This window comes from Athene cunicularia, assembly GCF_003259725.1.
Source record: "Athene cunicularia isolate RWA chromosome 17 unlocalized genomic scaffold, athCun1 chr17_part1, whole genome shotgun sequence".
NCBI classification, from domain to species: Eukaryota; Metazoa; Chordata; class Aves; order Strigiformes; family Strigidae; genus Athene; species Athene cunicularia.
In genome coordinates, this window is record NW_020799122.1 from 11,510,449 (window position 1) to 11,533,743 (window position 23,295).

General features: G+C 48.3%; 1 protein-coding gene across 1 annotated transcript; it reads right to left on the reverse strand.

Moving 5' to 3' along the window:
• Positions 1 to 644: 644 nt before the first annotated feature.
• Positions 645 to 10,762, reverse strand: LOC113486626 (cholesterol 7-desaturase-like). The gene is made up of 6 exons (XM_026860695.1): positions 10,564 to 10,762; positions 7,997 to 8,175; positions 6,420 to 6,545; positions 6,031 to 6,150; positions 4,048 to 4,224; positions 645 to 2,052 (listed from the first exon to the last, which is right to left on the reverse strand). Exons 1-6 carry the CDS (start codon positions 10,760 to 10,762, stop codon positions 1,894 to 1,896), a joined length of 960 nt encoding a protein of 319 aa, XP_026716496.1. The 3' UTR covers positions 645 to 1,893.
• Between the last annotated feature and the right edge of the window lie 12,533 nt (positions 10,763 to 23,295).

The following is a 23,295-nucleotide window of genomic DNA, read 5'->3' on the forward strand; positions in this document are numbered from 1 at the left end:
CTTCATCGTTGTCACTGTGAGGGTGGCTGCACCCTAAGGAATGGGATGCTGGGAGATGAAGGAGTGGGACGGGCAGGGCAGGCCCAGCCACAGGCTCAACCACAAGTCTCTAATCAGGCAAGCTCATGGTGATAAAGCAGGTCTGAGGTCAAGGTGGAAAGTCGACCTGCAGCTCGGAGTTGGGATCTGGTGAGGGTGTCCAGACACAGCCCAGCCATCACTGGGCAGGTCTGTGGTGATGGGACAGAGTGAAGGTCAAGCTGGGAAGTTGGTCTGTGGTCAGAGTTCAGATCCGCCAGGCATGGCCATGTCTGCAGCTGAGCTGGAGGCTTCCTACAGCTCAGGACAGGGACTGAAGGTCCAGAGCTGAGCTGAAATGGGGCTCCTGGGCCATGGGCAGGGTGTGGATGAATGCCCCAGGTGAGCCTGGGCAGGGCCACTGAGACATACTAGTGCTCTCAGGTTCCCAAGAGGCGCAGGCTGTTGGGCAGTGCTTCAGGTTCCTTGCTGGAGATTCCCTGTGGCTCCTGGAGCAGAACTGCATGGGCCAGCTGCAGAATCACTCCTCCCGTGGTGTTCTCACCCCACGAAACAGTGAAGAACAACAAACCATGAACATGAGATAATTTTTTTAAAAAATTTAATAGGGAAATATTGACAGTGCAATAGCCAGATGTGAGTGGTAAAGGCACAGCTTACATCTGGGATGCTGCCAGGGTGGGTGATGGACTCTGCACTGGCAGAGAGCTGCGATGGCACATTCCTGGTCCTGCTCTGGATTAATGATGAAGGAGGAACCAGAAGTCTCAGCAAAGAGCAGAATGCACAAGACGCAAGCACACAGCACATGAGAACAGCAGCTACCAGTCTCCTTGGAAAGCTCCTGGATTTGAGCATTTGCTGTTGCTGGCTTGTGGCATAGAGTAACTGCCAAGAGTCCTGCTAACCATACAAGGCAGGCTCTGCCTGTGGAGATTACAGGTTTCTCCAGGGTATGAAGCAAAGGCAGAATTTAGCCCTTTCATATAGAGCATGTAGGCACAAAGCACAGGAGAATCCAGACCAGTTTTTGACAGATTTGCAGCCTAGTACACATGTGTTAGCTTAATTTCTGATCACAGTGACAGCAATACCTTTGGTTTTGCCATGAGACACAAATTTTAAAGCCAACCATGTACCCAAGCTATTGCTGGAATCCAGGAGCTACCAAAGCAGGATCTTACTCACATCCTTGACTTGCAGAGTTGTCAGTCCAAGTGGTTTGGCCACCAGGATAGTCCTTCTTCTTCCCAACTAGGTGCAATAGCTCCATCAGGAATTGACTCATGCAGGAGCTCCGTAGGCTCGAGGAAGCCCACAGGTATGGTAAGGACACAGTGGGCAGCTAAAACCCACACTGCCCTGCTTGCTGCCAGAGAGAGGAAGGCAGCATACATCTGTGGGCTCTGCAGTCACACCTCGGATGCCATGCAGACATTGGCCAAGGCTCCCCAGGAGAGCTGAACCCTGCCCCAGCCAACAGAAGGGCCTGGCTGGGAAAGGACATTTCAGGCAATAAAAGACCAGATAAAAAGTTTTTTGTATAACTACTCAAACTGATAGCAGCAGCGAGAGGCAAGGGGACTTAAAAGACAGTTCTGGCAATCTTAAATTCATGCTCAGCTCATATGTTGCAGCACAGACACAAGAGCAAGCATGTTACACCCTTTGGACTTTGTTGCCCTGAGCATAGAAGGTAAAAGCGGATCACCAGGGCTCAGGCTCTGCTCCCTGTGCCAGTGCCAGTATTTGTTATATTGATCATGCCTGCCCCGCACCACTGCCCACCAGCCCAGGGTGGGCAGGGGCCACCTCAGAGCCTCTGGCCACCTTCTGCAGCTGACAGCAAGGTCCTCACCAGTCCAGGCCCTCCTGCACTGGGAGCCTCATGCTCTTCTCGCTGTAGAACTGGGCATACCAGCGTCGGTGCTTCTGGATGCTGGAGTCCTCTCTGACCAGCAGTGGCTTGGGCAGGTACTGTTTGTTATTCCAGATGGTCATATCACGCTCAAACTGGGGGAAGAAGAAAGGTCCCATTCGGGCGGCGAAGCTGAACCAGCAGTTTTGCACGTGCTACCTGCACACTAGATTTACCTGTCGGCATTTCTCCCAAATGTCCAGTGTGGAACAGCCCATGCTGTTTGTAACTTGTAACACTACAGCTCTGTCCACAGTTAGCAGATGTTTAGCCCATTGTAGCTCCCAAACAAGAAGCCACTTTCATCTTAGACTGCCCCTGCCATAGGAGATACTAAAAAATAAATAGATGTGTGAAGGTAGGAGCTGCTCCACCTGAGATTTTTGATTCATTGGGTAGCTCCAGCCAACCGGGTCTTTATAAACTAAGCATCTTCATCTTAAACTCTGCTCAGACACACAGTAAGATTATGGCGTTTTCCTTTGTGGGCAAGTCTCTGCAGAAATTAGTGCTGCTCATTCACATTAGTAAGATGCAAAATATTAAGCCAGCATTTACACAATACAGGCTAACACAGCTAAGTTCTATTTGGGATAGGTGTTTGGCATCTGAAAATCTTTTGGCGATTTTTACTGTAGTACCAGTGAAACCCTCTCTGGTCAGCCCAAGCAGTTTCCAAGCTTTAACCCCTGACAGAAGAGAATGACATGAACTCTCCTGACTGCTTGTAAGGGAATTACAGGGATGATGGAGTCAGATTTTTCTTGGTAGTACCAGTTGGTATAATGAGAAATAACAACCACACATTGCAGGTTGAGAAGTTCAAAATGGACATTAAAAACTAACAATATGGGTAGAGCAATAATGGAATGGGTCACCCAAGGAGCTAGAGAAATCATAGAACAGTTTGGGTTGGAAGGGACCTTAAAGATCATCTAGCCCCAACCCCCCTGTGACAGGCAGGGACATCTTCCGCCAGCCCAGGTTGCCCAAAGCCCCGTCCAACCTGGCCTCGAACCCTTCCAGGGAGGGGGCAGCCACAGCTTCACTGGGCAGCCTGTGCCAGTGTCTCACCACCCTCACAGGGAAGAATTTCTTCCTTACATCTAATCTAAATCTGCCCTCTGTCAGTTTAAACCCGTTACCCTTCATCCTATCCCTACACCCCCGATCAAGAGTCCCTCCCCATCTTTCCTGTAGCCCCTTTAAGTGTTGAAAGGTTGCTATAAGGTCTCCCCAGAGCCTTCTCTTCTCCAGCTGAACCCCCCCATCTCTCTCAGCCTGTCCTCACAGGGGAGCGCTCCAGCCCCCTGAGCATCTTTGTGGCCTCCTCTGGCCCCACTCAAGCAAGTGATCTTCTGATGTTGGTGCCCCCAGAGCTGGACACAGCACTGCAGGGGGGTCTCACAAGATCCATGTAGAGGGGCAGAATCACCTCCCTCAACCTGCTGATCACACTCCTCTTGATGAAGCCCAGGATGTGGGGGCATTCTCCAAAGGAGGAGGCCATCAAGGCCACGCTTGACATGCTTGAATTTGGCAATGGTCTTGCTCCAGCTGGGATATTGGAGACCTCCAGAGGGACCTTTTACCACTTCCATGAATTCCAGTGTCAAGGACCTGGAAAACCTCTGTCAGGAGGGGCAAGAGATGCCGAATCTCATGATAATTTAACAACAGGAGGGTTTCTTGGCACAGTTCTTAGCAAAGGTGAAAGGATGATCTTAAAGCACCTGCCTGGGATGCTGAAAATCTGGATGCAGTTATTAGTTCACTCAAAGACTTCCTGCAGCTTGGGAGAGGCTGTCTTATCCTTGTCTAGGTTGGGAGTTCCTCATCCATAGGAGAGGGGTAGTGCCTCTGCCACCATCAACACATGACCCACTGCAGGGATCCTCTTTACTAAACCTCTAGTTTAGTTCTTTGGGCTACTAAAAATGAAAGATCACGCCAAGCACTGAAAGGATCTTGCCCATGAGTGCTTTGCTTCCACATATAACTAAACCCATGTGGGCAACTACTCTCAATCTCACATCTAGCCACCAAGCTCCAGGGAATAACGTTTAGCTGCTGTTCTTTGGAGGCGTTACCTGTATGCACTCTGCTCTCAGGATGAACTTGGGGATTATGGCCGGAATGTTCTTCTGGTAGTAGATTTTGTGAACAACATTCTGCAGGAGAGGCTCCAGGGGAGTCACCGTCTGCAGGATGATCCCATGGCCCAGGAAAGCGTGTTCAAAGATCAGGAAAACCAGCCCTGGCCCCACCTGCAGAGCAGCAGAGCACACTCAGGGGAAAGTCCTCAATGGTCCAGCCCTCTAGTACAGCAACTCTAACAGCTTGAGGTCTGCTTGAGATGTCTCCTAAACTGTGCTCAAAGCCCCCTTTACTCCATCTTCTCATCAGATGATATGCACAAAGTCAAGCTCTGTCAGGGCCATGAGTCACAGACCACTTGCCAACTGTTAATGCTCCCCAGGCCCAGGGAAATCCAGCAGAGCCATGTATTGGCCTGGGACATCCACAGATGGGTCAGGACAGGATGACTTTGCTGTGGGCCCACGGGAATCCCTGAGAGTTTACAGTGTTCTACCAGTCCCAAACAGTTTAAAAATCTAATCTAGGAAATGCTTCCAAATTTTCACTTGATCTTGTTCATCACTGAATGACCTTCAGGTCAACAGCCTTACTGGATTGTTGACACTGGTCCTGGACTCTGAGCTCAGTACTAGTGACTGAAACATGGTATGGAGGTAATACAACGTCCCTGCTCCTGCTCTGGCTTTCTCCTTTGTAGCTACAACAGTCACTAGAGGTTTTAGCTGAAATCAGGTTCAACCTTTTATCTTGCATGACATGAAGTACTTGCTCTGAGCTCTTTGATGTGCCCCCAAATACACAGCTACATGGTCATACACTTGGTTCTTTGAAGCACTGCAAATATTGCTGGGATTTTGGGCTAGATTGTTCACTACTCCTTTAATGTTTTGTCAGGTACAAACTCTTTGTAATGTTTTTTTAATGTCTTTTTTCTCCTGTTCATTAATATCAGTGCTAAATAGCACAGATCTAAGAATTAAACAGAGATACAATCAATATCCACTTAGTGATAATTCCCTAATTACACTGAGATCTATCCCTTATCAAAGTTTTGTATCATGACTTGTTTTGCTGTTCTGAATTTTTAATATGGGAATAGGTATGAGAACAAAGTTCATAGTTTTATCAGGCAAGCTTAGCATTTCGTCAAAAAAACCCAAACCCACAACTAAAACTGAAAGTGAGAATATCTGTTCCCATTGATTCATGTTTAGTGGCATTATTTCTAATTTCCTTTAATTCTTTATCAATTTGTGTCAACTTTCTATTATCTCCCTCAGGGCTGATCTTGATCTGCAAGACATGCTGTTTCTGATTTTTTGAAAGTGGAGAGGGTGGTTAATAAACATATTTCCAAAAGGAAAAAAAAAAAAACAAAAACAAAAACAAACAACAAACCAAAAAAACAAACCACCAGAAAATAAGAAAATAATGAGCAAACTTTTAACTTCAGGAGGAGCTCTCAACCTTAGTACGAATTTATTTCTTTAGCATAAATGTTCATAAATTGACAAATCTTTGTGCTTTCCAGAAAGCTGTGTGAAAAACCCTGAGTTTTTTGGATCACACTGATCAACATCCTCAAAATGTTTCTTACTGTACTGAGTGCTTGCTACACCTTCCCCAGGCATGTTCGCCATGGACTGGAAAGGTCCTCACCAGTATTGTAAAGTGCTGGGACAATGTGGTATGAAGGTCCCTTGGGATTGGTTTTCTCACGTACTAGCTTTTATTTCTTTTTCTTTTTTTTTTTTTTTTAAGTTGTTCTGTGGGCACAGTAGCCCCTATGACCCCTTCCTTCTCTCTGTGCTGCCCAGCCAGGGAGCAGCCCAATGCCAGTGTGTAGTTTTGACCCACGTGTCTGATGCACTTGCCAGGAAAAGCTACACTGGGCAGGATGGGCAAAGACTCAGACTTCCAGGTGACAAAGCCCTTCAGCTCAGGGTGCTGGTGGTTACCAGCACAGGACATACCTGCCTGACAGAAACTGTCAGATCCATCAAGGAGACGTGTTTCCCAAAGACAGTTGCGCTGTGTTGAACCAGCAGGCGGGAGCAATGCTCGTTGGGCTCCAGCTCCGGCCACCACTCAGCCTGGAGGGGTGAAGAAGGGTCGGCTCAGTCCAAGAGATGGAGGGTACAGACTAAGGGGAGGTAGCAGTGAGATGGTGAGGAACATCTAGAGATGAGCACAGATGAGGGAGCGCAGCTAAAACCCTCAGAGGCACAGAAAACAGACTGGACCTGAAGATGGGGGGATGAAGCAGAGGGGGTGAGGTGGGACTGATGATTTGAGACAGAAAGGAAACCTGGTTTGTATGACTTTGACCTCCTCATGGCTAAGAGGGGAGCTCGGGTCTTACCTTCCAGATGTGCTTCATAAAATCCCACAGCTTGGACCTTGTGTATCTCAAATCAGATCCGCCCAGAATACCTGGCCCATGGAGAAAAGCCAGGTGAGCCGAGTCAGCCGCATTCTCAGGGATTTCCTGCCATCGGGGAACAATTTGCCATTGGCAAGAGCTGCCTTGGGTGTGAGCTGCCTGTACCTACTGGCAGTGTTGCAAAGCAGCAGCGTCACTGTGGTACAGCCCAGGGCACAGCAGAGATGCTCACAGCAAGAGGCAACAGAGTGCGTGGAGGAAGAGGCCTCATCACAGACTGACCTGGGACCAGTTCTTAACTAGTGTATAGGAATCATTTAAACATGAAATTCAGAAAATTGAGAGTTCATTTTAAGCTCAAAGAAGTCTGTGCATGTTGACTTCTGGAGCTGCACAGTTGGGACTCCGAGTAAGTCCTTCCTTTGGCCATGTGAGAAATGGAAGAAATAAAGCATTTTTGTGCTTGTGCTCCTAGACTAGTTTTCACATACTTTTAGAACTTTAAACTCCACCAGCCTACCCACAATATGTTGCTTTTAGAGATGTTTTAACTGCTTTGTTACTCAAATACACCAGCTTTCCACCAGTTTGGCAAGTAGCACAGACTGGCCCCAGTATAGACCTGTGTACAATGGCTTGCACTGAAAAGCAGACATGAAATAAATATTATTATCTCCTCAATCTCCCAAATTCTCCCTGCTTTTCACAACTCCTCTGCACACTCTCAGAGCTGCATCTCCTGTGTCTCATGCACCTTCTTAATTTCTTCTAATAATTCTCCATTCCCTTCTATTCCACCCACCTTAGTTGTGATTTAGTCAGCAGGCAGGTGCTGCCTTTAGAGAGAAGTGTGCTCTAGGTTAAGAGTCTTTTTTTTGTCATTGACTTTTACAAACAGAAGTGTTCTGCTCAGTGGCATGCAAATAAAAATCTCCCAAGGACCTCCACAGATTGCCCAGTTTCAAAACTGCTGCTGTTTCCCATCGCTCTCCCAGAGGAGCCTCCACCCATGGCCAACCCCTCCTCCCTCCCAGGACCACCGCCAACAGTCCCTTCTGTTTCCTGTGATGAAATGGTTCCCCTTTTCTGGACTCATTTCCTCTGAGAGGCGATGGAGGCAACAGCCATTTTGTTCTCCGTGGCACATTTGTCAGCGTATGATGGTGATTATGAAGATTAACAGCAAAATAACTGCGCGCTTTCATTCCAGTGATCAATGAGTTGAAAAGCCTCCTGACACTAAGTGCCGCAATTCTTAGAAAATCTTTTTTTAAATTACATCAGTTGTAAGTCAAATCAAATTAACAGATTCCTTTTAAGTACCCAGAACATCTGTTCTCTACTTGAGAAGCTCACGATCCGTGTTTGGGGAACATATGCCATATTTTCGGTGTACAGCGCAGGGATGTATTTCTAGGTCTGAGCAGTGATGACTGAGAGCAGGCAGAGCCTGGTTAACTGGGAGGAGCTGTCCCTGAATGGGTTAACTGGGAGGAGATGTCCCTGAACTGGACTATAGGAGAGGATGTGCCCCACGGAGGGACAGGGCTCCCTACCTGTATGTGTGCATCAATGAAGTGCTCTGTCTGCCCACGGAACACCCACTCTCCGGTGACAATCTCACGCTGCTCGGGCACTGCCCACGTTGGGCTGATCCCTTCGCAGTGGTACCAGAGCAGCAGCATCCCATTCACCTCGCAGGATGGCCAGGTCCGCACCCTCGCAAATTCTGGCACTGCAGAGGACAGAGAGGAATTGGTTAAAAATGGCATCTCCAAGGCTGAAGCTGGCACTAAGGGTCCCGAACCACGACTCAGAGATCATCTTTATGGGAGGTATTGATGTGGCACACTCTCTGGTGACACTTTTCCAGCTTTCAGGCTGTTGAAGAAGGACAACAGCTTCTGAATTTCACAGAAGAGACTTTGCTTAAATTGGTTTTAATTTAGTTGGGTGTTCTGCATATGTTTTTTAAGGAAGCAACACAGCTGGCTGCTCTGCAGCCTCTTCCACTACACTTAAAACTGTTCAGGTAAGTTGATGTCTGCTGCATCAGTGGACCCTCCTCAAAAGCTAGAAGGAGATGCTTTAAGATGTGCAGAGAGTAAAAGCCATCTCTACCTTTCAAGTTCATGTCATTCTGTTACAATACTGCAGTATCATGAGTGGCATTAAGAATATATCTGCACTCCTTCCAGTGAAATGAGTTTTGGCATTTATATGTACCCAATTGACAGAAAGTGTAGCTTCTACTGGACTGGAAGGCTTTTGACTTCATTACTGCTTTTTTTCTAATTTGCAAACAAGCACAGAGATAGTGCTTCCTTGTTATTCAGCCTTGTACAGTCATGTGGGAGGTGAAATAATAGGAGAAATTCTGTTTCTCTTTTAGTCAATGAATACTAGAGGGGGCAGGAGAAGACCATCAATGCAATTTCTGACCAAAAAAATCTGGTGTCTTGGGTGAGATGCACTTCACTGAATTTTAAAGAGGGCTTCATCTGCCCCCTTGCAGACATAAAAGACCTTTGAGATCATCAGGTCCAACCATTAACCTCACACTGCCACGGCCACCACTAAGCCATGTCCCTCAGTGCCACATCCACATGTCTTTTAAATACCTCCAGGGATGGTGACTCAACCCCTTCCCTGGGCAGCCTGTTCCAATGCTTGACAAACTTTTCAGTGAAGAATTTTTTCCTAATATGCAATCTAAACCTCCCCTGGTGCAAGTCGAGGCCATTCCTTCTTGTCCTGGCGCTGGCTCCTTGGCTCCAGAGACTCATCCCCCCTCTCTGCCCCCTCCTGGCAGGGAGTTGCAGAGGGCCAGGAGGTCTCCCCTCAGCCTCCTCTCCTCCAGACTGAACCCCCCCAGTTCCCCCAGCCGCTCCCCAGCAGACCTGTGCTCCAGACCCTGCACCAGCTTCACCTAACACCACGTTGGGCTCTGTGGCTCAGTTTGGCTGTTGGTCTCCACTGCAAGCTGGAGGAGCTGCTCATCCAAACTCTCCAAAATCCCTCTCTGTCAAAGTGACCTGCATGAGCACAGATGGCTTTTAAATCTGTTTCAATCAGCCTGACCCATTTGGGCTGTATAAGAGCAGAGCAGCTGTCTGCAGTTTCATTCTTTTAATAACTATGGATAATAATGACTTGAGTACAGACACTGCAGATGAAACAAGGCACTCTGGCAGGCATTTGCATATGTCCAGAATATTCATGCTCATTTTTGTGTTCACTTGAGTGCAGCTCCTTGACTGAGTATGTATGGGAAAAAAAAGACAGTCTTTTTTTTTTTCTGAAAACAACACACACACACAAAAAGGAATTGCTGCTTGGTGAGATCTATAAATTTTTTATCTTATCCCATATAGATGGAATGTTTCTTTCACTTTGGGAAAAATAATCTGTTAGTAGAAAGACTGACTTTTGCTGCTAATCAAAGTTTTCATTGCTAACCCAATCAATTCCAAACAAAGTTGAACTTTTCAGGAAAATAACTAAGCATACACCCAAGCAAAACTATAGGTAAGTCTGTTTACTGGTTTCAGCTACATCTAGAATTGGTGATTTAAACTATTTAGTGCAGCCAGATCAAGTTATTGTTACATGTGAACTTTAAGTAAGATCCCCTTCCTTCACAGTCAATGCAAGCCATGTCTAGAGCTCTCCTGGATTCCAACCAAAAGTTCCCTCCAAGCTTTAAAAGGGGAAAAAATTGCAATTAAGGGATTATTCTATCATGCTAATGCAACAGTTTTAAGCACTGACATGGTGTAAACTGTCACTATAAGAGGACAGAATCATTCCTGAAATCCAATAGCACCTCAGATCCATCCCTGCTGGTGCAGTGGACAAATCTTTTATGCCCTACCTGCTGACTGCAGGAGTTGCAGGACTATTAAAAGAAAGAAGGGAGGTTATTTAACTAGACTAAAGTCCCAGTTATCATCTGGAACTTAATTAAGCCCCAACATGGACAACCCAGGAGGAGAATTAGGGTGCTGCATGAAATAGGGGAGCAGGAAGGAGGGTGAATTATTATAAAGACCACTTTTCCTTAATGAAGTAGCTTTTAATGAGGACACAGATGCTTTCTGTGGATCTGGGGGGCATGTTTCACCTTTTCCAGCATAGGGTATGTGGGTGCATTTTCCATCTTCTCCTTGAAACTGCCAGCCGTGAAAGGGGCATTCAATGCAATTGCCCACGACGCGCCCACCGGCGCTGAGGTTGGCCCCAAGGTGAGGGCAGTAAGCGTCGACCACATAGGCCTGGCCATCCTGGCTGCGAAACGCGGCGAGCTGTTCCCCTGCAGACATACAAGATTATGAAGTTGTAAGAACATCCCCAGATAAGGGAGGGTCAGGTACACATTGCTCAGCCCATCCTGCACAGGCAGCACCAACTGATGCTCTTACCCAACCTGGAAGGCACCTGCCTGTGCAAAGACATGCAGGAATATCCTGCTAAAAATTAATACTGGAAGTATTCTTTCCTTTCTAGTGGAAGACCGGTGGCAGGACAGGAATAGGGTTGCTCCGGAGAAGTTATTTAACCACGAGATGGCACCAGGCAGCTGCCAGCGCCGGGGCCGGTGCTGCTGCCCAGGGCTGCGGGCAGGAGGTTTTTGCTGACTGCAAAAAGGGCCTTGCAAAATTGGGATGGCAGCTGCTATAGCAAACGCACACGGTGTGGTGGCTGTCAGCTCCCTGCCCGGGTTTAAAAGCTGTCCCAGGGCAGGAAGCCAGCCCGTCGCACCCTGGGTTCCACACGCAGCACGTTGGCACCGTGCAGAGCCACGCGGCTGCCCAGAGTCCCGGGGGGCTGCTAGAGCACAGAAACGTCCCTGCAGGGGAGGGTGTAATCTCTCCTGGTCATCTCTAAACCGTTATGACTTTGACCCTCAGCCCTGGTTTTTGAGCTCTCAGAGACCATTTCAGCTGCAGGATAAAAGGTGCTTTCACAAGTGTTTAAATACTCAGGATGCTTCCCCTGCTAAGGGAGAGATACACAGAGAAGAGCGAGAGCTGAATTTAAAGAGTGCTCTGTTGCTGTCCCTTTGCCCAAGAGGTATAAAAGCAGAGCACACGGGCACATTCATTTCAGGGATCTCTGGTAATGGTAGCTGGAAGGAGAAACACTTCATCTATTTGCTTTTGAACTCCAAGAGCTGTCCACACTACAGCTCAGCAGCAAATCCTTCCTCGGGCAGGGACGGACAGGTGCTGTGAGCCAGAGCACTGACACCTCCTCGGCAAAAGGGAGTTTTCTGGTGAAGTGCAGGGAAGTCCCTGACTCTGGTGTGCCCGTTGCAAGGAGTGGAGAGTCGGCTCCAGAGTGGCTGGGGCCGTGTTGCCCTGGCACTCAGACTTGCTATTCTCCATCGCTGGGCCTGATCCCTTGTGCTCCCTGAAGCAATGTGAGGAAAGGGGGAAGGCAGAGAAAGGGTTTCTGCCTGTTGTTGGAAGTGTTGCAGGTTCACCAGAAGCAGGAGCAGTGTTGGATGGGTCAGACAAGAGCACTTGGAGCCCAGCAGAATCCCAGCCACATGCCCCACAGAGCAGCCCTGCAGCCTGGTGCTTTGCCCATCAAAGTTTTAAGATGGTTTTACCCCAAGAAGGCTCCGCCTTTCCTTCATACAAGCAGTCTGGAGCAATTCTGCCTTGAAGATCTGAATCAGTGCCCATGACAAGACCCTTGATGAGTTGCCCAAAAACCTCACTCCGGGCTCCTGAGGAGGCTGCTTTTGCCTCCAGCCTTTGCACTCTGGAGCTAGCAGAGCCAGAGGAGATGCTGATATTTGCTCTGGCTTGTGCATCAAATCTGATGTCTCTTCACTTGGGAGGACAGTATCCCGGCCTGAGATATACTGAAAACCTCTGTTGCAGGTGACTATTAGAGTGTTAACAGCCACATGCTGATGTTTTCCTATTAATTAGACTATTTTATGGAAAACAAACAGCAAATGTGGCAAGAATAGCACATGGGACATAAAGAACCCCAAGGCCATTGTGCAGTTCCAAGCACCTGGCTCAGAGGACCCCTCTGGGCTTTCCTGCACAGGACCCTCACCGGGGTCTGCATCTTCCCCGCAGCAAGCACCTGGACAGCAGTGCTGCACAGTGCCCCCAGCTCTTACCCCACATCCAGAATCTCAGGAGAGAATGAGGCTTTCCTGCATGCTCAGTGCCATGTTTTGGAAGGTGTCCCATCCCAGAGGATGAGTCTTGCAGGCACTGAGTCAAGTGATTTTTAATCTTTCTTCTCCTCTGGCTCACTGCCTCTGGAGCAGGGCTGCATTTCCAGGCTATGCTCACAGACTCCAAGCTAAATTACACATCCACAAACCTGGAGGCTACAGGTTGTTTAACTGTCTTATTTACTGATAATCTTCCTGGCACCAGTACACTACTGTCACTCTGCCACCCGAAGTGATTTTACCTGCACATTTCAGTCAGACCCAGAGGACTGAGTGCCAGGAACCAGGCTTCAGGCAGACAAGGGAGTCGTAACAGGCTGGTGGGGCCTCTCTAGGATGTGTATATTGAATTACTTAGGCCCCATTATACAAAAAGAAAACAAACCCAAACAGCTTCAGAGAAGAGGATGGCTCTTGAAAACAGAAACCTCCCCACACTTTCACCACTGAATCTGAGAGGTTTCAATGCAGAAACATCCCTTCTGATGACAAAGGCACCGGTACAAGTCCAAAGCCATCTTCAAGGTGAAAGGACCCTAGAAAAGGGGGGGAGTGTCCGACCGCAGCTTGCTGCCAGCTCGGGGTTACAGAGCAGGGGGCGCCCCGGGCTCTTCTCCGGGACACACAGCAAGGAGGCAACAAGCTCAAGCTGCAGCAAAAGGAACTCATGGGCACATAAGTAAAAATAATGCTCCTCTAAAGAGGGATCTTAAATCCAGCAGCTACATTAATTAGATCAATAAATACCCCAGCATCCTCCTGAGCTGAGAAAGGGGGACCCCGGAGTTGGGGCTGGCTTTGACATCGGGTACCTGACAGGACTCTGAGTTCACCAGCAGCTCAGAGAGGTGCCAGCACAGAAAACAGGGTAACGAGGAACATGGATCCCCTCCGTGCAGGGAGGATAAATCAGGACAAAGCCAGGTTGGGCTATTTCAGCATGCCAGCTGGGTGGAAAAGTGAGGCAGAAAAGCAACACTTGATTTAGTCTGAAGAATTGCACAGGTTCAAGAGGTAACTGTAGAAAAGGCACCTGTCATGTAGATACAGTTAGCGATTTCCAGGAGAAGCAGCAACCCAAAATACCCACTGTAGTACTGAGTAATTGAAAAGGGAAAAGTGCAAAGAAATGGAGCATCTGGCTGAAGCAAAAGGAGAAACTAAAAGAGTGAATTCAGAGAGGGTGACTTGCCTGAAGACCTCACATGAAAGGTTCAGGTAAATATATATGTGACCTATTGGAAACCTGTTCCAGAAGCATAGCAGTGTAGTTACACAGGAGATTGAACACAACAGTTGGAAGCAAACAGATGTCCCTCAGAGAAGGACAGGCTGTGAGTCCTGTCTGAACAGGGAGAAGGAGGAAAGCAGTGACTCTGGCAAGTGAAGTCCTAACAAGGCAGGTCAAAGAAATATAAGCACAGAAGCACATAATAAATACATCCATTGCACAAAACCAGATGGGTGCTTTGAGGATCAGACACTGCAGTGAAGGGGCTGAGAGCCACAGGAATGAGCGTGCTCTGTTGGGGAAGGGTCAGCACCCTTCTGCACAGAGAAGTCACGTCTCAGAACCAAGAGCTGAGGCACCAGCAAACAGGTCAACTAGTTCATACTTTGTTGACTTGGTTATTCTCGAGACACTTCCTCTAAGGTATGTTGCAAAAGGTCATTAAATAACTCTGAAATAACAGGGGGAACCTCTCTGCTTTTGTAATTGGAGAGAAAATAGGAACTAAGGAAAAGGAATAGATGCTCAGCTGTTACAATGGGGAGTAGCATGCATTTATTTACTCAGAACCTGGGAAATGGCATGAGCAGATGTCTAAATCATCTGATTAAGATGATTCTAAATTATTCACTATGCTAAAATATAAAGTTGACTGTGAACTACTGCAAAAGAAACCTTACAGATCTCTCAGTGACCAGCAGGCAAACGGCAGGGTCTGCCAGTGAGATGGAATGCACGTGGTGAAGGCCCACAGGAGAGCGTTAGCTGTTAATTGGCACTCAGAAAGAGATCTTGACTTGGTCTGTGAATACATCTGCTCACGGCTTCATGCTGCTCAAAAAGACAAATGCAATGTTAGGATTAATTAGTACTAATTAATAGACAAATGCAATGTTAAGAATAATTACTATTAACGCTTTTGTAGGCATGATGATCTAAGCATATGAAAGAAGCAAGGTCCATAGAGGACAACAGAATTTTCTATTAGATGAACTGATACAGTTGGAAAAAAGTTGACAAGCTTGCAGGCATAATAGCTCTCCTTCAAGAATAATTAGCAGTGTAATTTGGAACAGAGCAAAAAAACATCTGCACAAGTTTGATCTACTGCAAGGGGCAGGTAATGGTGACCACTTCACCTTGCATGGAATAAACCTAGAGAAGATACAAAGAAAGGAGAAGAGTGTTCTGGAGCAGGGAGTGGCATGAATAGAGTAGACCTGAAGTCCTGAATATCAGGTGACTTTACCAATCCATTACCAGTCACTGAACTAGATGGGTCTCAGTCTAGCACTTCTCTTTTAAGCTTGTATTTAACCTTTTTACAAGTCTGAAGAAATTTATGAGGGGGCAGAGCTTGGTTGGACAGGAAGGAAAATGAAAGAACAAATAGGAGACAAGGGGTGCCCTGGGGTGTTGCTGCATAAACCCAGCAGCAATAGCTACCCCCATGGCAAGGAAGGGCTCCATCCAAGAACTGTTTGGCCAGAGCCTTTATGAACACTCACCACCTTTGCTCTGCTCTTTTTCCTCAGATATCTTTCTTCCAAGACATCTTACAGGTGCAAACAGGAGGGCCAGGGCACCCACAGAATCCCTGGTGGGACACCCGTGTGCGTCCCATGGTGAAGAATCTTCCACCGGTGAAGAATCAAGGGTCACTCAGGCACGTCTGGCATGGCACTGTGGGAACTCTGATCCCCTGGGCATGGGTTGGAGCAGGGAAGAGAAGTGAAACAGCCCTTGATGTATGAAAGAGGCCCAGAAACCCTGGGTGCTAGAGACTGAGTGCAAGAGGCATTTACAGATGGATCTAATGGGCCCAGGACAGGGCTCTGGGAGCTCTCGAGTGAGGGCATGGCAGGAGCACCTGGGAACTTGTTGAGTGCTGCAGAACCTGCACGGACACACAGGGCACGTGGCTCTACCTTGTGTCCTCCTGCTCTCTGGGGTACCTGGCTCAAGGGTGCTGGGCGTGGGCAGTACTGGGGTGAAGCGCACCATATGTGAGAAGGGAAAATCAGGTCCAATGCAGAGATTTCCTTCTCATTCTTAACTTCTCAGGCAAAGCTGGGCAATAACCTGCAGGGGACCGTCCCAAAGCAACTGCGAAACAGAAAAGGAGGAAGCCAGGACATTTGAGTCCAAGAAGCAGTAAATATTCATTTAAACTATGTAAACTGAGTATAATTAAGCACTGGTGAAGTAACTGGCTTCTGCAGGTTATTACCTCTATTTGGTTTTAGGATATACCAAGAGTCTTCCAACATAGCACCCTTAGCTACACTAAAGTATTTGTCTGGGGGTTGAAGTAGTGCTGAACTCCCTTCACGATATACAAAATCCCAATTTCAAACTCCTGAGTTTGCTAAATTAACCATCTAAGGCTGAAATGCTTCTCTCCCCAGGTTTGACACATGCAAGAGCAGTGGTCATGGTAGAGAGGATTCATCTGCTTCAAGAAGCTGAAAACACAAAATTTAATTTTATAGAAAAACAAGTAAAGGAGAAATGTGGTGTTTAGTTAATATTAGAAATCTATAGACTGGAATTTTCTAGCACATCTCTGCATTAGATCAGGGGTGGGATTTGACATGGCAACTGAAATGGAAAGTAAAGGGCAGTTTGCAGGATTACAGAAGGAGAATGAAGCCTTGGAGAACTGGATTGTTGGACACAAAGACTCTCAATGACATTTTTCACCAGATAACCCTACCCGTGTGTTCATCTTTCCATGAAGCCCACCTTGAGACTGTGTGTCTTGTTTTCCAGATGTGTTGAGTTGTAAGTACATTATCAATACTTTCTGGGAAGGAGATGAGATAAAACTAGGGTTTTTTCAAAAGCAGTGCTGTTTAGTCTTGTCTTATCATGTAGTTATTTGGTTTTAGGCTGGTTTCATAATAGAACTTGTGCAATCAATCTTGTCCTTCGGCATCAAGGTTTTTATCTAAGCAAATATCCATCACACATGACAGGAGAGCACAGCTCTCAAAGGGGCAGGTTTTCTGTCATATTCCTGTGCTCTGGATTTTGTGTTTGAGCCCTAATCCACCAATTATCTGTTCTGGTGCACATCGGAGCACACCCAGGCTCCACACTCCATCCTGCCAGCTGGCTCCTATGGTGAGGTACATCAAATACAGCAGAAAGTCTGGTGCCATTCAGCTCTTGCCCCTACATGCCATTTTGACACAACTGGGCCAGCTCTGGCTTTGTTTGGCTTGCTCAGCATCCTTCAGTGCTACTCCCGAGGCCATACGCCTCCATTTATCATGTTTGATGTCTTTGAAAGCCACATCTGGCAGGTTGGAAAGCAGCCCTCTAAGTTTTCTGTTCTCCCAGAGACGGGAGCGTTCACATGGGAGCTGCATGGGCTGGAGACACCCTGGAGCTAGTTCAACATTTGCAAAGACATGAACATTTCTCAGCAACAGTATGAAGAACTGAGTACTGAGGTGTCCCAGGCACCATCCACGTCTGGCTGGGGCAATGCAGAGCTGGGCTGCAGGATGCAAGGGGAGCTCTGAGCACTCTGGTGGGCTCCTGGGTGGGGGACAGGGGGCTTGGGCACGCACACAAGGGTGGTCTGCCGAGGAGATGTTTGCAGCCTCTGAAAAGCAGGTTTCAGAGATGGGAACTCTTGCATGTTTCTGCACCCATCACTGTGAAGACAATGTCCTGGTTTTGAGAAGACCTGACTCTGGAAGTTCCAGAGTGCCTCATTTGTCATTGAGCCCTTTTTCCTTCCCTCTTTTTAGCTTCATACCAGCTCAAAGATGTTGGACAAGCCCAGAGCTCTTACTCTCCCCTTGTGATAGGGCACATCTGCCTACCAGTGAAGAAGCGTATATGGCCCTTTTGCCAGGGAATTTGTGCCCCCCCCACCGCACACCTCCAGCCTCTTCAAATGGTGAGACCATTTCTGCTTGAGCAAGATGCTGCACAGGCACAAGCCACCATACCTTTCAATGCCCAGGGCTGCAGATTATTAGTGCAAGAGCAGACTCTGGTGACCCAGTGACTCCAGAGAGCTGCCAGAGATAAAGGAAGTGACTCTGACAGCCCTGGATCTCAGTTCTATCTTGTGAAGGAACACGGCCACATCCCCTCAGCAAGCTTTCCCATGGACACCCAAGCTGAGCACCAGCATGGTAGGAGTACGTGCTGGGAAGAACCAAGGGCTGCACAGGGGCCAATGCTCCCCAGCATGCTTCATCTCCAGCCATTCTGCACCAGTGATGCATCACCGTATTACTGGTGTCCACGCTCCAGCATCCTCTGAGGTGAAGATCTGCAGGAAACCCCCAAGCAGTGACCAATCTCTCTGAGCTCCTTTCCAGCCTCTGCTATGCAGCAGTCCCAGTGGGCTGGAAGTCACTGAGGACAAGGTTTCCCATCTCCTGGGACACGATGTGCCCGCAGCTGAAGCCCAGCCACCTCTTGGCTGGTTTTCCAAAAGAAAATTGGATTTTTGTCAAAATGAAAGTTTTTCTACAGAACATTTCAAACATGTGATTGCTGGTTTTCCCTCAGAAAATTATTCTGGTGGAACTTCCCACCCACTCCTATGGCACATCTGACTGTGTTTCTGTGCATTCCACTCTTTCCGATTTTACAGAAGCTATTTTTGCATTTGTCACCATCTTTGCCTCTGGCCATTGATGTTTCATGTCCCATCTCTTACCTGTCACCTGAATATCTCCCTGCCTGCTCAGAAACCTCTTGGCATCCAAAAGCCAGTGTAACTGCTGTCTTCCTGTTTTAACTCCCCCCAGCCCTGTGCCTTGGACAAAGGCAAATCCCTGGTGGATGGTGGGAATGCTCCTGTGCATGGATGATGCAGGGATGCAGTAACCATGCAGCGGAGTGGGAGAGACACCTCAGTGCTCATCACTTGGCATAGAATGATGCTGCAGGTTCTTTCTTTGATGACAGGGACTCCAGAGGTGATGTACACTGTGCTTGGGAGGGTGACTGTAGGGAGAGGCGCTCGGAAGATCTTGCCATGTATGGGAAGAATAGAGGCGCACAAAAGATCTCACGATGTATGGAAAGAACGGGGAACTAAAGATCTCGTGATGTACAGAAAGGCATATATAAAGCAATCGCGCAGTTAATAAACTGAGCAAATAGCAACCACCATATTGGCGTTTGTGCTTTTGTTCCTGCGAAGGTTTTAACCTCCTGCAAGGGTTAGCTGTGATCTGAGAGCTGCATGTCTGTGGATTGGCAGATAGAAAAAGACAGCTAATGCCTTACCACAACAGGTGACAAAGGCCCTTAGAGCCCTAGATCTCATGTCCTGTGAGAAGAGCTGAGTAATGACAACACAGATGCCCATATCATGGCAGCTTTGCTCTGCACGGTGCTGGAGCAGGAAGCTGTGCTGCCTGCTGACTCCACCAGGCACATCTGAGTTGCACAGTAGGGTCAGTTGTGTCCCTCTCAGCTGAGATAGCATTTAGGGACAGCACAAGACCTGCTGTGCAACTGCAGTCCATCCTGGGTATCATTGGGAGAAGAGGTGGAGACAGGGCCAGAACGTATTATACAACGGCAACAGCTCAGGCCAAACGGCTGCTCAGACACTTCCACCTTGTTCTCCACCCCATTCCTCCCTGAAGCTCCTGCACCTTAGAAATAATGCCCTTGGGCACCTTACTCTCTGCAGATACTAACCATTGCCTGTCAGTCTGGCTGGATAGCTGACACTGTGACAAGGGTGTCCCCCCGCTGTGTCCCAGCTGCTCACACAAATCACATCCTCCACAGGACTGACAGTGGGGAACGCACTGCACCAGTCTGCAGGCAGATGGTGAGGAGCTGTGGGGGATGCCCTGCACCCCCTTCCTTCTTCATTGTCCCTGACTGCTGTCTGCCACCCCCCGCTGCCCACCTCCACCTCAGACTGGGGTTTAGTGCCCTTCTTCATCCCTGTCCCAGGCCATCCTTGTGTGGGTCGCATGGCAGAGACCACCACAGGCTGGTTTCCTCTGCCTGCAGGGTATCCAGGGCAAGGGAGTCTCCGGGGAGGTGTCCAGATACCCAAGCAGCAGGAACAGGAGATGTGATGAAACTGGGCAGGAGGCTCTGGTCCTAGCATGGAGACGATGCAAGGACGAGAGGGCTGCCTTCTTCCAAATTCACCGCCCTTCCTATCCCAGCTGTGCTGGAGCTGGCTTGCACTGACTCTGCAAACAGCTTCCCCAGTGCGGAGAGCCCCTGGAGAAAGCATCCCCGTGGAGGCACTCGTCTGTCATCGCTCCTGGAGACAACACCCCACACCACAGGCAGCACGCTTCGACTTCAGCCACTCTCACCTCTCTGAAGAAGCTCATCAGGGGTTTTTCTCCAAATATTCTCAGTGGACATTTTCTCTGCTTTTTCAGCCTCTTTGTAAAGAATGTGATCCCCAGATCTGCGGGCAGCTTTCCCAGCCAGGATACCTTTGTACAGAGGTTCAAGCCACTGTCGGCTGCTGCTTTGACCCCTCAGGGGTGCATCTAAGGACAACACGGGCTCCTTTATGTTTTAAAATTCATGATCTCTGAACCCCTGGTCAATATTAGAGACCACCTGTCCAGTCAATGTTTCCACTACATCCATAGTTCTGTCCTAAGGGTAGAACCAACAATACTTGCTTCTACCTAGAAGGCTCTGCATTGACAGTCTTCAAATATGTTTCAGTACTTGGTTATCAAACAATCCAAATTATTTGGCATCATTGTTTGCTGTCTCACAGATTTTATCTCAATGATTGCTTCCAGAGCAATGGCAGGAATACTGAAGTATCAATCACATCACAGATCCCTTCATACCTGTAGGAATATCTATGTCCCATTGCAGTTTTTCACTAACAGCTGCTCTTCAAGATCCACCATGGCCACTCAGTATGTGCTTTACTTAATTTTATACTTTAGATAAACCACTCTTACATCCTGAAGCTGTACATAAAAAACATTTCCATAGTCTGTGTTATAGCCATGCAGTTACTGCTATCAATTAAATTTTAATTTTTTCAGAAGAATAATTTAGTTTGCTTGGCAACTCCATGACGACTGGCACAAATTGCATATTCCTAATGCTTGATTTCCTCTTTTCTGAAATTCCATATTATCTTTTCCACTGCTGGGACTGGTGTCTTACCCCAAGGCAGATGAATTTTCCAGCTGGGTTGAGTGCTTCTCCCCTGAAGTCTCTAGGTTTTACACTGACTTACTCTGGCCACGGGAGGAATTACACCATTCACAGTCAACGGGGCACCACACAAACATCAGTCCCATGCTCTTGTCCAACTCCCCCGCATCCAGAATGTGCCAGACGTAAAGAGCAGGATCACACTACACACATGTTAATTGTTAACAGGCAACCATGTTAAGTTCTTGCGCCAAACCGTGGCTCAGAAGGTTGCCATGATATGCCAGGACACGGCGACAGGAAAAGCAAAGACCGTTGCTCGCTACAGAGTCCTCGCAAGGATCAGCTGGTGGATGCAGTTGTACTTGCCATTTACACAGCTTCCACCCTGGGAAAGCCCTGTGTGCACCCATCGCCTTCAGATGATCAAAGAGCCCGAGGCCGCAGCAAGAGTGGAAACCGCGCGTTGACAGCGTCTGTGCTGGCTGAGCCTGGCTGCCTGAGATTGTGATCTGGGCTGTTCCTGATGCCAGGACAACACAACCCAGTGGGAGGCATGACCTGAGAGGGAAGCAGGCGTTTTGCGGATCTCCAGAATGGTGCCAGGAACAAGAGTCTCTGGAGACAAATAATGAATGGAGGCACAGAGAGAAGACCCTGGCTCCTGAGTATGACCACCCTAGACTCCTGGGTGACACAGGAGGGGCTCAGTAACTGCACTCTTTTTCCTCTTGATAGGGAACTCCAGATAATAAGGAGGATAGACCTTCTTCACTCCAATGTGAGCAAGCCAAATAATATTTCAAAGCCTTCCTTTTTCCTTCGTCTTTTCTGCTAAGTCCCCTGCTGTGGCCAGGTCTTGCCTTTATTATTCTGCTGCCATCACACCCACCAGGGTCTGGGTCTGTATAGCCCACTGCAAAATGGTTTCTTCTCAAACAGCCTGCTACAAATGCACCCAGTAGGCAGAGGACAGGATGAAGTCAAATGTATGCAGTCTAAGGGTATAGATGCAACTCTCTTTAACTTGCACCCTTTGTCCCTTCAAGACAGCACTTGGGCTTCTCGGGGTGGACAGAGCCGCACCACATGAGTACAGCAAGGCTGTCCTCTCCGTGTATGGAGGAGGAGGAATGACACAGTGACACTGGCAAGGGTGAAGCATGCCTGGAAAACTGTGCTGAGAGCACAGCAGGATCGGTGTGGAGCTCCACGCAAAGCACTGCAAGAGTTAAGGTGAGGTGGGGCCGCTTTCCTTCTCTCACAGAGCGCGTCATAACGTCCATGAGTTTCATTGCTTTCCCAAGCAATTGTCCGCAGTTTCTCTGAGAGGGTCTCGTAACTGGAAGGGTGCTGTGTAGCACACAAGCGCCTCATATGCTGAGACCCTGCGGCATTGCACAACGGCCATTTTGCTTCTGCAGCTTCTTCCGAGTGCATGTGGGCAACGTGGGACACAGACAAAATGGTTTCCATGGCAACTTGCACTTCAGAGATGCCAGTGAGAAAATTTGCGCTGGGGGAAGAAAATTCTGCTTCAACTCACGTTGCAAGCAAGCACAGAGGTGGGCTGCGGCAATACCCTAGAAATGGCTGATGTAAAAATATCTCTGGTGATTTTTCTTCTGCAGTGCTCAGCCTGCTCTCTTCTTGGCTGGCATACAGTGGGCTGGCTGATGGCATTTGTCCCATGCAGTTACAAAGCAACACCCCATAGCTATCTGCAACCCCTTTGTTTTTTCCAAAGAGATCAAAGTGGCAGCTCTGGGGAGCAATGGGCCATTCTGGCCACCTCACCCATCTGGCCCTGGAATAGGAGAGACATGGTCCAGGCATGAAACTCAATCCTTTCCAGCCATGGAGCTGGACTGTCCTCCAGGTGTTGGCCACTAGCTGCTGTGCTTCCATGTCCTTTGGGCAGTCTAATGGTAGCCCAGGGGCACATAGATAAAGAGACCCCCAAGAAATGTCCTTGGCAGACCAATCTTAAGGCCATATCCTGGAGTAAGGTGGTGAATTTAAGGGAGGAAAATGGCCGGTTGCCCTGTGAGCTAATGTCTGGAAGAGTGGTGCCTCTATCTGGGGACACAAAGTGAAGCCAAAGAACCAGGCTGACTGTCTGCTCAGCCCCTCTGCCCAAGAGGACTGTTGGTCAGGGGAGGATTCTCCAGCACTAGGGTGAACACAGACCTTGATGGCATTCTTGTCACAAGCAACCCTCGCCGGCCAGGGTTGGGGAAGCGTGTTGCTCAGAGGTGCTGTGTAACTGTGACTATTTGTTC

Excerpts from the sequence above, each read along its gene's own strand:
- LOC113486626 (XM_026860695.1), bottom strand. The coding sequence starts at position 10,762 with ATGTCTGCAGGGGAACAGCTCGCCGCGTTTCGCAGCCAGGATGGCCAG. Across the intron at positions 6,546-7,996 it reads TCATTGATGCACACATACAG|GAAATCCCTGAGAATGCGGC; the intron begins GTAGGGAGCCCT and ends CCCCGATGGCAG. Across the intron at positions 4,225-6,030 it reads TGACAGTTTCTGTCAGGCAG|GTGGGGCCAGGGCTGGTTTT; the intron begins GTATGTCCTGTG and ends GCTGCTCTGCAG.